Source organism: Aotus nancymaae, unplaced genomic scaffold, assembly GCF_030222135.1.
Source record: "Aotus nancymaae isolate 86718 unplaced genomic scaffold, 86718_ANA_hifiasm-v0.15.2.pri h1tg000029l, whole genome shotgun sequence".
NCBI classification, from domain to species: Eukaryota; Metazoa; Chordata; class Mammalia; order Primates; family Aotidae; genus Aotus; species Aotus nancymaae.
In genome coordinates, this window is record NW_026988442.1 from 8,680,485 (window position 1) to 8,690,403 (window position 9,919).

The 9,919-nt window shown below is 54.6% G+C and overlaps 2 protein-coding genes across 2 annotated transcripts; both read right to left on the reverse strand.

The window, feature by feature from the left end:
• Positions 1–4,529: 4,529 nt before the first annotated feature.
• MRPS26 (mitochondrial ribosomal protein S26) lies at positions 4,530–6,714 on the reverse strand. The gene is made up of 4 exons (XM_021665760.2): positions 6,487–6,714; positions 6,248–6,394; positions 6,035–6,158; positions 4,530–5,037 (listed from the first exon to the last, which is right to left on the reverse strand). The coding sequence occupies exons 1-4, from the start codon at positions 6,696–6,698 to the stop codon at positions 4,903–4,905; spliced, it is 618 nt and encodes a 205-aa protein (XP_021521435.2). The 5' UTR covers positions 6,699–6,714; the 3' UTR covers positions 4,530–4,902.
• Positions 6,715–7,019: 305 nt separating this feature from the next.
• LOC105711412 (uncharacterized) lies at positions 7,020–9,369 on the reverse strand. Its single transcript, XM_064382166.1, has 5 exons — positions 9,034–9,369; positions 8,620–8,667; positions 8,207–8,369; positions 7,936–8,093; positions 7,020–7,080 (listed from the first exon to the last, which is right to left on the reverse strand). The coding sequence occupies exons 1-5, from the start codon at positions 9,367–9,369 to the stop codon at positions 7,030–7,032; spliced, it is 756 nt and encodes a 251-aa protein (XP_064238236.1). The 3' UTR covers positions 7,020–7,029.
• Between the last annotated feature and the right edge of the window lie 550 nt (positions 9,370–9,919).

Consider the following 9,919-nt stretch of genomic DNA (forward strand, 5'->3'; position numbering starts at 1 on the left):
CTTTCTCCTGGGTTCCAGCAATTCTCCCTCCACAGCCTCCCAAGTAGCTGGGACTACAGGCACCCACCAACATACCTGGCTAATTTTTGTAAAGATGGGCTTTCACCATGTTGGTCAGGTTGGTCTCAAACTCCTGACCTCAGGTGATCCACCTGCCTTGGCCTCCCAAAGTGCTGGAATTACAGGTGTGAGTCACTGTACCCAACCTAGGGAAAGATTTTTATTATTTTATTTTTTTTTTGAGACAGAGTCTTGCTCTGTTACTGAGGCTGGAGTGCAGTGGCACGATCTTGGCTCACTGCAACCTCTGCCTCTTGGGTTCAAGCGATTCTTCTGCCTCAGAGTAGCTGGGATTACAGGTGCGTGCCACCACGCCCAGCTTATTTTTTGTATTTTTAGTAGAGATAGGGTTTCACTGTGTTAGGCATGAAGATCTTGATCTCTTAGCTTCGTGATCCGCCCGCCTCAGCCTCCCAAAGTGCTGGGATTACAGGTGTGAGCCACCTCGCCCAGCCTGGGAAAGATTTTTAAGGCCAGAGGAAGGGCAAATTTATTCTTCCTGCTTCTGAGGCACTTCTGGCAGCTGCAGTGGGCACCTGGGTTCCTGCAGTTCCAACAGCAGCAGTAGCAGTGAGGGTGCCAGCAGCAGCACCTGGCAGTGCCAGAAGGCTATGTAGTAGCCATGGTTGACGTTTGTATCTGTTTCAGATTTCCCAGACACACAACCTCACTCCCAGACCATTTCTCTCCCTCTCCCTCAGTAAACAGCATTAAAAAAAAAAAAAGTGTGAACTGTGATACAACTTCCCAGAGAACTTCAACCACACACCTGTTTTGTTTTGTTTTGTTTTGTTTTGTTTTGTTTTTTGAGATGGAGTCTTGCTCTGTCTCCAGGCTGGAGTACAGTGGTGCGATCTCGGCTCACTGCAAACCTCCCTCTCCCGGGTTCAAGAGATTCTCCTGCTTCAGCCTCCCGAGTAGCTGGGATTACACGTGCATACCACCACACTGGCTAGTTTTTGGTATTTTAGTAGAGACAGAGTTTCAACATATTGGCCAGGATGATCTCGATCTCCTGACCTCGTGATCCACCCCACTCAGCCTCCCAAAGTGCTGGGATTATAGGTGTGAGCCACTGTGCCTGGCTGCACCTGTTTTAATTTAGTGAGGGGAAACACCTTTGGGGAGGATTATTGGATACTTGTGATCCATAGAGCCACTGTGGAGTCCTGCTTGAGTGGGGCTTAGGCCGGGCGTGGTGGCTCAAGCCTGTAATCCCAGCACTTTGGGAGGCCGAGGCGGGTGGATCACGAGGTCAAGAGATTGAGACCATCCTGGTCAACATGGTGAAACCCCGTCTCTACTAATACAAAAAATTAGCTGGGCACGGTGGCGCATGCCTGTAATCCCAGCTACTCAGGAGGCTGAGGCAGGAGAATTGCCTGAACCCAGGAGGCGGAGGTTGCGGTGAGCCGAGATTGCACCATTGCACTCCAGCCTGGGTAACAAGAGCAAAATTCCGTCTCAAAAAAAAAAAAAAAGAGTGGGGCTTATGCAGCTCTGACCTTTTAGTGTTGCTTTCCTGGGCCCTTTTATGGCACTATGGTGGAATTCTTCAAGTTCTTGACTTTGAGGTCCTGTAAACTGAACCACGAGCCTGACTCTGGCAGTGTTCCCTTTATAAAAACTCATTATGTGTTGCATATATTGTTTATGCACTTACCTGTAACTAAGGAAATATTCACTAAAGCACCCAACAGGGGAAATGACAGCATCATGCCTTGGCCTGTCTCAGGTTTTTGGGATTGGAGTATTACTGTCAACTTCCTATTTGGGAAGGAAAAAGAATTCCAAGCTTGACCCTTTTTGCCAAAGTTTATTTCAGCAGCCAACTTCCTTCCTAGGTGTCCATTTCAATTCTGTATTTGTCAGAGTCGGGGAAATAACCACAGGTAAGTTCAGGAGGTAACATTTCCTGAAGATTTTAGGGAATACTGCATAACTGTGACTGTTTCATGCGGAAAATTTGGAGTATACTGGACAAATATGAGGAATGACTTTCGGTTTAAGGAGGTCTCCTTGATGAAACAGATTCATCAGGCAAATGCATTCTTCTCTTGTCCTACCCACCTGGACCACTACAAGCAGCTTGTCTTCACCTGGTAGTGGCAAACCTTGTGATTCAGCCTAAGAGATGAACAACACTACAGTTTGGCAAAACCAAATCCCCAAGACCTACACCATCCATCCCTAGGACAGCATGGCGGGCCCCTCATTGACGTCACACTTATTCTAGACAACTGGAAGGGGCAAGAATCCCAAGTTTTGGGCCGGGCGCTCACGCCTGCAATCCCAGCACTTTGGGAGGCCGTGGCGGGTGGATCACGAGGTCAAGAAATCAAGACCATCCTGGCCAACATGGTGAAACTCTGTCTCCACTAAAAGTAGAAAAATAGCTGGGCATGGTGGTGCGTGCTTGTAGTCCCAGCTACCTCTGGGAGGCGGAGGCAGGAGAATCACTTGAACCTGCGAGGCGGAGGTTTGCAGTGAGCCAAGATTGCACCACTGCACTCCAGCCTGGCGTCAGAGCAAAACTCCATCTCAAAAAAAAAAAAAGAATCCCAAGTTTTGTGGTAAAACATCTAAACTTGATTGGGTCCTTCGGGAAAAACTTGCCACTCACAAATTGCTGGTCCATCCCGTCTATCCCACCAAGCATGGTGGGCCTCCTCCAATCTTGGTGAAAACACTTATATTTGGGTGTTCCGCTCCAAATGCATTTAGCAGGTAGACCCCAAATCTACCACCCATAAGTGGAGCCTTGAGCAAGACATTCTCTGGGTGGTCCATGCTGCAGCATGATTCTGGCAACTCTGCCCCTTGCAACCCTGCAGAGCTCACTGCAGCAGATCCAAGTCCGACTTGGAACTTGAGCCAAGAATCTAGAGACCCTGATGTTTTGAGCAAGGCCATATCCATCAAGTTAACTATCCAGGGTTCTGCAGAGATCAGGCATTCTACCGCAGGACATCACATGACTCTGCAACCTGGACTGGATGGGATCTGAGAGGCTACCTGTGCACCTGACTGCACTCTGTGTTCCCCTAGAAGCAGGTACAGATGGCACTGGGTTTCAGTTAACCCTGAAGGTACCAGTAAGCTGCCTACTGGTGCCTACACCAACAAGAAGGCTGTGGGTAGAGAATAAAAACGCTGACACTTGCTTTCCAGGTGGCTCTGCGTGACATAACGGCATCAGCAGACAGCGAATGCTGAGTTCCAGCCCCATGCAGGACAGCAGTGGAATCAGCCCAAAGACAGAGCTTCAAGGTGTTAACGTGTTCTCCGTCTGAACAGACAGATGGCTTCTATCTGGATCCTGGTATAGAGGCCTTGGAAAGAATAAAACTGGAAGATGGAGACAAAGAGGTCCAAGGAGTATGCTACATAAAACCAAACTTCCTAACAGGCCTCTGTGCCACATCATCAAAGGCTTCCATTGCAGGGGGCCAGATGGCCCACTCGTCAAACCACTGCCCACACGTGCCCATCAGGTCTCACTCCAGATGCACCTGAAAGCAGGGATGCTACTGTGCTCTGGCCAGAGTCAGGGCCAGGGAGATGAGCTATTCCCAGCCTGAGGAGGGAGGCCAAAGCTCTGAGTGCAGTGCTCCGAGGAGGGCTGGGTGCCAGGCACCACCTCTCCTTGCACCTTAATACCTGCTTCCTCACCTGCAACAAGAGTTGCCCATACACCCTAAAAGGTTTTCATTTCTTAGGTGTCCTCAGGCTTTCCCTGCAAGGTGGGAGTCATGGAGAGAAGCTGGAGTTCACATGCATGGCAGCAAAGGGAAGCTGCTCTCTTAAGAAACAATTCCTCCAGCTCATCCCAGACACTGCTTGAGGACCTGTATCTGAACAAGGACTACAGATCTATATACTCACTTCGTCATCACAGGTATTCCTGGTACCCACAGAGTTTGGTCCAAGTGCTTGCCAAGCTACACTAACCTCATAAAGTCTTGGTCCACAAGGTCTCCCCTGCCAGCAGCAATCTGCTGGGTGGCCAAAGGATGCTGGTGATGCCAGGGCACATGTAGGTCACTGAGGCCATGGGTGGAGATAGCCACTCTTAAGTGATCTCCCTGCTTTTAAGTTGCACAACGTGCCAATCCTAGCTTTGAATATTTAACCCTTCATGACTTCATCACCTGTAAGGCAAAATACAACCTCTTTGTGGAACTCAGAAGAAACAGGGTCTCCTCTTTGCCTTCTGGGTCTTGGATATACCAGACTCTGGCCTGCAAACCCCAGGATAGAAGAGAGGCAGGCCCCTGGCCAGTGGTTAGCTTGTGGCCCAGGTCCTGGGTGACCTCTGCTCCAGGCTAGAGCCCTAAAGCTCCAGATGAGAGATCACTACACTTTTCCTGTAAAAAGTTAAATATTTTAGGCTTTGCAATCCATATGGTCTCTGTGCAACTAGTCATCTTTGCCACTGTAGTGAAGAGAAGTCAATGAATGGGTGTGGCTGTGTTCCAACAAAATTTTATTTACAAAAACAGGAAGCAGGCACGTTTGGCCCTCAGATGTAATTTGTCCATCACTACCCTTAATGATACTCAGATGGCTTGGCTGCTTGAGGGGGTTGTGGCCCTGTCTGATCTTCTGTGAGATGGAAACCACTCCAGTCTCCTGCTGTGCTGACCCTGAACAGGGAGGGAACTGTGTTTGGAAGTTTCTGACCAAGTGGTGACAGCAGAGGGCAGAATGTGAAGGCTGTGCTGGAAAGGGCTGAGCCTTCCTCATAAGCAGCACCGACTGCTTTATTCCAGGTCAGGCCCAACTCTCCCACCGCTCCCCCACACACATGGTCCCTGGGCGGGCACTATCCTTACTGGGTCCCTAGGAGCCCCTGTGTTGTGGCCTGACCACCAGCCCCTCTCTGGTGATGGCCCAGTTGTAGCTCTTCGGGGAGTCCAATGCTGCTTCCACGCGTGCCTCCAGGTTCTCTCGGGTGATGAAGTTTTTTGCCTCCTCCTATCAGGCGAGAAAAGCCCAACTGAACAGGAGCCCCAGGCACGTGCCAGCCAGCCCACCCAGCCTGCTTGCCTCTCAGGGAACCACTGAGAAAGCGGTTCCTGCTCTCCCTGGGGAAGCATGCCTGGAGCCCAGGTCCTCTTTGAGAGCCCCACTGGCCTCCAGTGGAGTGACATCAGGTGGTTTTGCCAAGTTTCTCTTTTTGCAGACACTTCAGCCAGAACCCGGAGCACCAGCTATGAAATCTCACGTCCCTCAGTGGTCCCCTCTAAATCACTCTAACTTGTCCTTCCCCCTCTATTACTTTATTTATTTATTTTTTATCTTGAACCGGAGTCTCACTGTCGCCCAGGCTGGAGTGCAGTGGCACAATCTTGGCTCACTGCAACCTCCGCCTCCTGGGTTCAAGCGATTCTGGTGCCTCAGTCTCCCGAGTAGCTGGGATTACGGGCATGCACCACCATGCCTGGCTACTTTTCGTATTTTTAGTAGAGACGGGGTTTCACCATGTTGGTCAGGCTGGTCTCGAACTCCTGACCTCAAGTGATTCGCCTGCCTAGGCCTCCCATAGTACATGATACTAGGATTACAGGCGTGAGCCACCGCGCCCAGCTACTCCTCTATTACTTTAAATCAAGCCTCATCCATTCTCACTGCATCACTGGTAGGTGGTCTCCCTGCTTTTAAGTCACACACCTGCTAATCCTGGACTGAAATATTTAACCCTTCATGGCTTCATCACCTGTTAGGCAAAATACAACCACTTTGTGGAACGCAGGGTCCCTCCCACAGACCTGCTAGGCACCTGAACACTGTCCAATTTCTCTGCTCACCTCCGGGTCTTTGCGGCTGACTGATATTCTCCTCTCCCAAATCCTGACATGCCAACTCTAAGTCTCTGCACATGGCCAGCGCCCGTGTCGCGGTGCCCAGAATTCCCAGTGCCCTGCAAGCCGCGTCCCCAGCCAGAGCCCCACTCCCCGGAGGCGTTGCCCACCTGCAGCTGCAGCACTTCCCGCTCCTTGAGCTGCGCCCAGGTCCGCGCCTCTTCGGCCTTGCGGGCCTGCTCCTCCGCCTGCCGCTGCTCCTGCTCCCGCGCCTCCTGCCGCAGCCTCGCTATCCTGCGAGGGGCAAGGGGTCGAGGCTAAGCGGGGCCTGGACCTCTCCCAGGCCGGTCAGGCTGCCCCGCCCCACTTCCCGCCCCACGCACCTTAGCTCGTGCAGCCGCCGGTTCTCCGCCTGGTTCCAGGCCATCAGCTCGCGGTGCTCGGCGGCTTCCTCCATGGCCTTGCGCTCCGCCAGGACCCCGGCTCTGGCCTCGTGCGCCTTCCTCCGCACCTCGGACCCGAACTCCATCCTGGGTGCAGACGCGCCGGGAGTCGACACCCTCTCCGCCCGCCCCCACCGTCCCCAGCGCGCGCGGACGGCCACCTCCCCCCGGCCGCACACCTGAGGGCGTGCACGGTCTGGCGGTAGTGCTGGTAACGCTCCATCAGCACGAAGAACTCCGCAGGATCCACCGCGGGCGGCATGTTCACGCGCCCGATCTTGGATTTGGCCGGCGGGTCGTGGCGGGTCTTGCGGCCGCGCACGGGCAGCATTAGCGGGGCCCTGGGCCCGCACGGGGCCCACGCGCCCAGGCGGCTCAGCGCGCTTAGCATGACCGAGTCCCCTCACCGCGGCAGCGCTGCCAGGACGCCGCCGTGCCCCGGAAGTGGCGCGGGGCACCTTGGGACCTGTAGTCCTCCGGCTGCCCCTCATGCCCCGCCCGGCCGTGTGGCCTCTGGAGCCCGCGCGGCGACCCTGCGGACGTCCGCATCCCGCCCCCGGGCTGTGGCCCGGCCCTCCCAGCAGGGCCCTGGGCCATCCGGTTGTTCCTTCCACCCGCGGGGCCGGGCCTGCGTCTCTCCAACCCTCACGCGGGGAACGGTCTTAGCGGGGAGGAGAGGGAGGGGATGAAGGACAGAACTCGAGGGAACAGCTTCGGAGACTTCACACTTTATTGGAGGACGGCGGGGCGGGTCGGGGCTCTCGGGCTGCTGTCTGCAGAGGAGGTGGCGGTCATGCCTCGGGACACTGGTCTCGTGACCACCGAGCTACCACCTTCCTGGTCCCCTTCCCTCTCCATTCCCCTAATCCCTATCTGGCTTCCCAGAGCAGACGCGCCCCTTGCCTCCCCTAGACGCCTGAGGATCCAGGGTTGGTCTCTCCAGCTCCCTTGGGCATGTGGCCTTGTCCACCCTAAACAAGCCTGACGCATGGAAACCCGAGCCCATACACACAAATCAGGCAGTAAGACTGCCTCATAGGAACTTAACACTTTTTTCTTTAGTTATCGTGCTCTCCTGATGCACTTTAAATATGTTTGATTTGCAAAATAGTAACAAACCATTTCCCCACACCTGTCTTCTGCTATGGTCTTGGGGAGCTCTGCAGTCCCTGAGACGTTCCTAGTGCACATGTCAGTGACCACCTTGTCCTCTTGGCCCTGTTGGCTATTTGTGTGAGGTTGCATCTCTCATCTCTTTCCAATGGCCCGGGGACTGTCTGCCTTAAAACAGTCATTGGCTTGATTGTCAAGATGCCTGTGGGACCGCATGGCCACCACTGTCTTATTTATATTTATGGAGGTTTTTAGAGCAATTATCTGCTTCTACTCTACTAGTGACTTTGGTCTTTAACCTAAGGGTTTTTATAAATTGTCTAGAACCCTCCTGGGAAATAGGAAGGATAGCAGATAGCACCCTGCTGTGTGCAGTAGGGGCACTGAGAAGTGATTGGGGGTGCTGTGGCAGGGGGCATCTCAGTGCTGTTTCATTCTCCCCCACTCTCCCAGCCCCCAACCCTAAGCCACAACGGCCACTGGTCTTGATGCTGGGGACCTTTCACCCCACTCACCAGTAGTGTCTGTGCCAGGTGTTGCTTCTGGTGAAGGGACCACCAGGCTGTGATCCTGCCCTCCCAGGGCATGCTGTCTTCCAGGGGAGCCAGGGTATCACTTGAGAGGCCATGGGCAGAGTGGGCTGGGCTGCCGGCTGCAATGCTCAGGGCCCTTCCTTTGAAGGGAACTGAGGCTGTCCTCCCTACCCCAACCTCAGGCTCCAGGTGGGTGGGGGAGCCCCTAGCCATCATTCTTCCTCCCAATCAGGCTGGGAGACCCATCACCCACCTGGGGGCCTAAGGGCATTCTGGGGATCCTGGGCTGAGCTGAGGGCTCGCTTTCCTCCAGGGTACCAGCCATGGGACCAGTGCTGAGCCTCTGAGGGTCCAGGATGCGCAGTCAGCAGCACCAGGAGCAGGAGAAGGCCTTGCCTGGAGCTGGCCATGGCAGGCTGCTCTAACGGACAGGGTACAGCATTCAAGGAAACTTACACCACCCCCACATTCCCTCCTTCCAGGTCCACCTCGGAAAACTAGCATCTCAGGGGTAGCTTTGGTATCTCCTTATGCCCTTCTCTCTCTGCCACTGTTCCTCATGCCAAGCATACAGGGGTCCAGACCCTGGGGAATCCTGGCCCAGCAGGGGAGGATGCTCCAGGGGACAAGCCTTCTCCCTGAACCCGGGGTACAGAGGCTACCCACCTTGCCAGCTCTGAGGACGCTCCCACTCATCCAAGACCATCCCTCTTCCTTCAAGGAGTGGAAGAAAGTTGGAGGGGAACAGACTTCAGGCCAATGGATGGGAGGGTGGATGGATGGTCAAGGGAGTTCTCAATGTGGGGGTGTTTGGAGCACTGGTGCTAGGGAACCAGAGTGGCAGGCCTTCTGCCTTTTTCTCTGTGGCCTGCTGTATCTCTTCCATAGTAGTTGAGGATGTGGAATGGATGTGTGGTATTGATGGGGGCGAGTGCTTCTACCTCTTATCCCTCCCATGCCAGGGGCAGCAAGCACAAGAATAGATGGTAGAGTTGTTGGGGAGAGGAGAGGGAAAGGGGAGTTTTCTGGGCATGGTTCATGGGTGGAGGGGTTTGGGAGGGGGCAAGAGGAGCAGCATACCCTGCACCCAGGACAGAGCTCGATCCAGGCGAGGAAGAGCTGTGGATGAGATGGCTCCTTCAGGCGGCTGAAGGATCCTAGCCCGATGGCCCCAAGATTTATAGGCCAGGCAGCTCCACCCTCAGACTCCAGTGACGTCTTGAGAGGGGAGGGGGAGCAGCTCACCACCCAACCCCCTTTCCAGACCACTCCACAAACATTCACCAGGCAGCTGCTGGCCCGAGGCCACCGACAGATGGCTCCTCCCCACCACCTTCCCAGGAGCCTCCAGGCCCGGGACTTCTGCTCCAGGCTGGCCCATGCCCTGGTCTCATCTTCCCACTTCCTAGGCTGCATCTTTAAGCTTCTGATCTTGAGTCCTAGAAAGCCCTCACAGCCCTCCCTGACCCCAAAAGAGAGCTGTGTCCTGGGTGGGGGAAATGCCTGGGGGTTCCCAGACTCCCAGCTCAGGGCTTTCCCTGGTGGACAGTGGAGGCATAAGAGTAGCGAGCCTGCAGACTGTTCAGAGGTACAGGGGAGGCTTTGATCACTCTCGAGAGCTTCTGTTTGCTCATTGTAGAACATGTTGGGTGGGACAATTCACATCCACACACCTGGGAACCAGCACTGGCTGGGTCATTCCAGATGGCTGGGTTTGAACAGGAGTGGCTTCTCTCCCTGCCAAGAAGCAGGCTCAAGAGATGGGGCCCAGCTGTTGGGACAGTGCAGCCTCCCTAGGGCCATCAGCTGTGGGTAGAATTTTGTCCCTCAAGGCTTTAACCCCTCCCCACTTGTGGATTTGGACACAGCTAGCCTGGGCCACTGAAAGTGGGCTCCCCGCCTCCCAATCTGCGTCAGCAGCTCAGCTTTCCCTCGCCAGCCCTCAGCCTCTGGGGGTCAGAGGCCT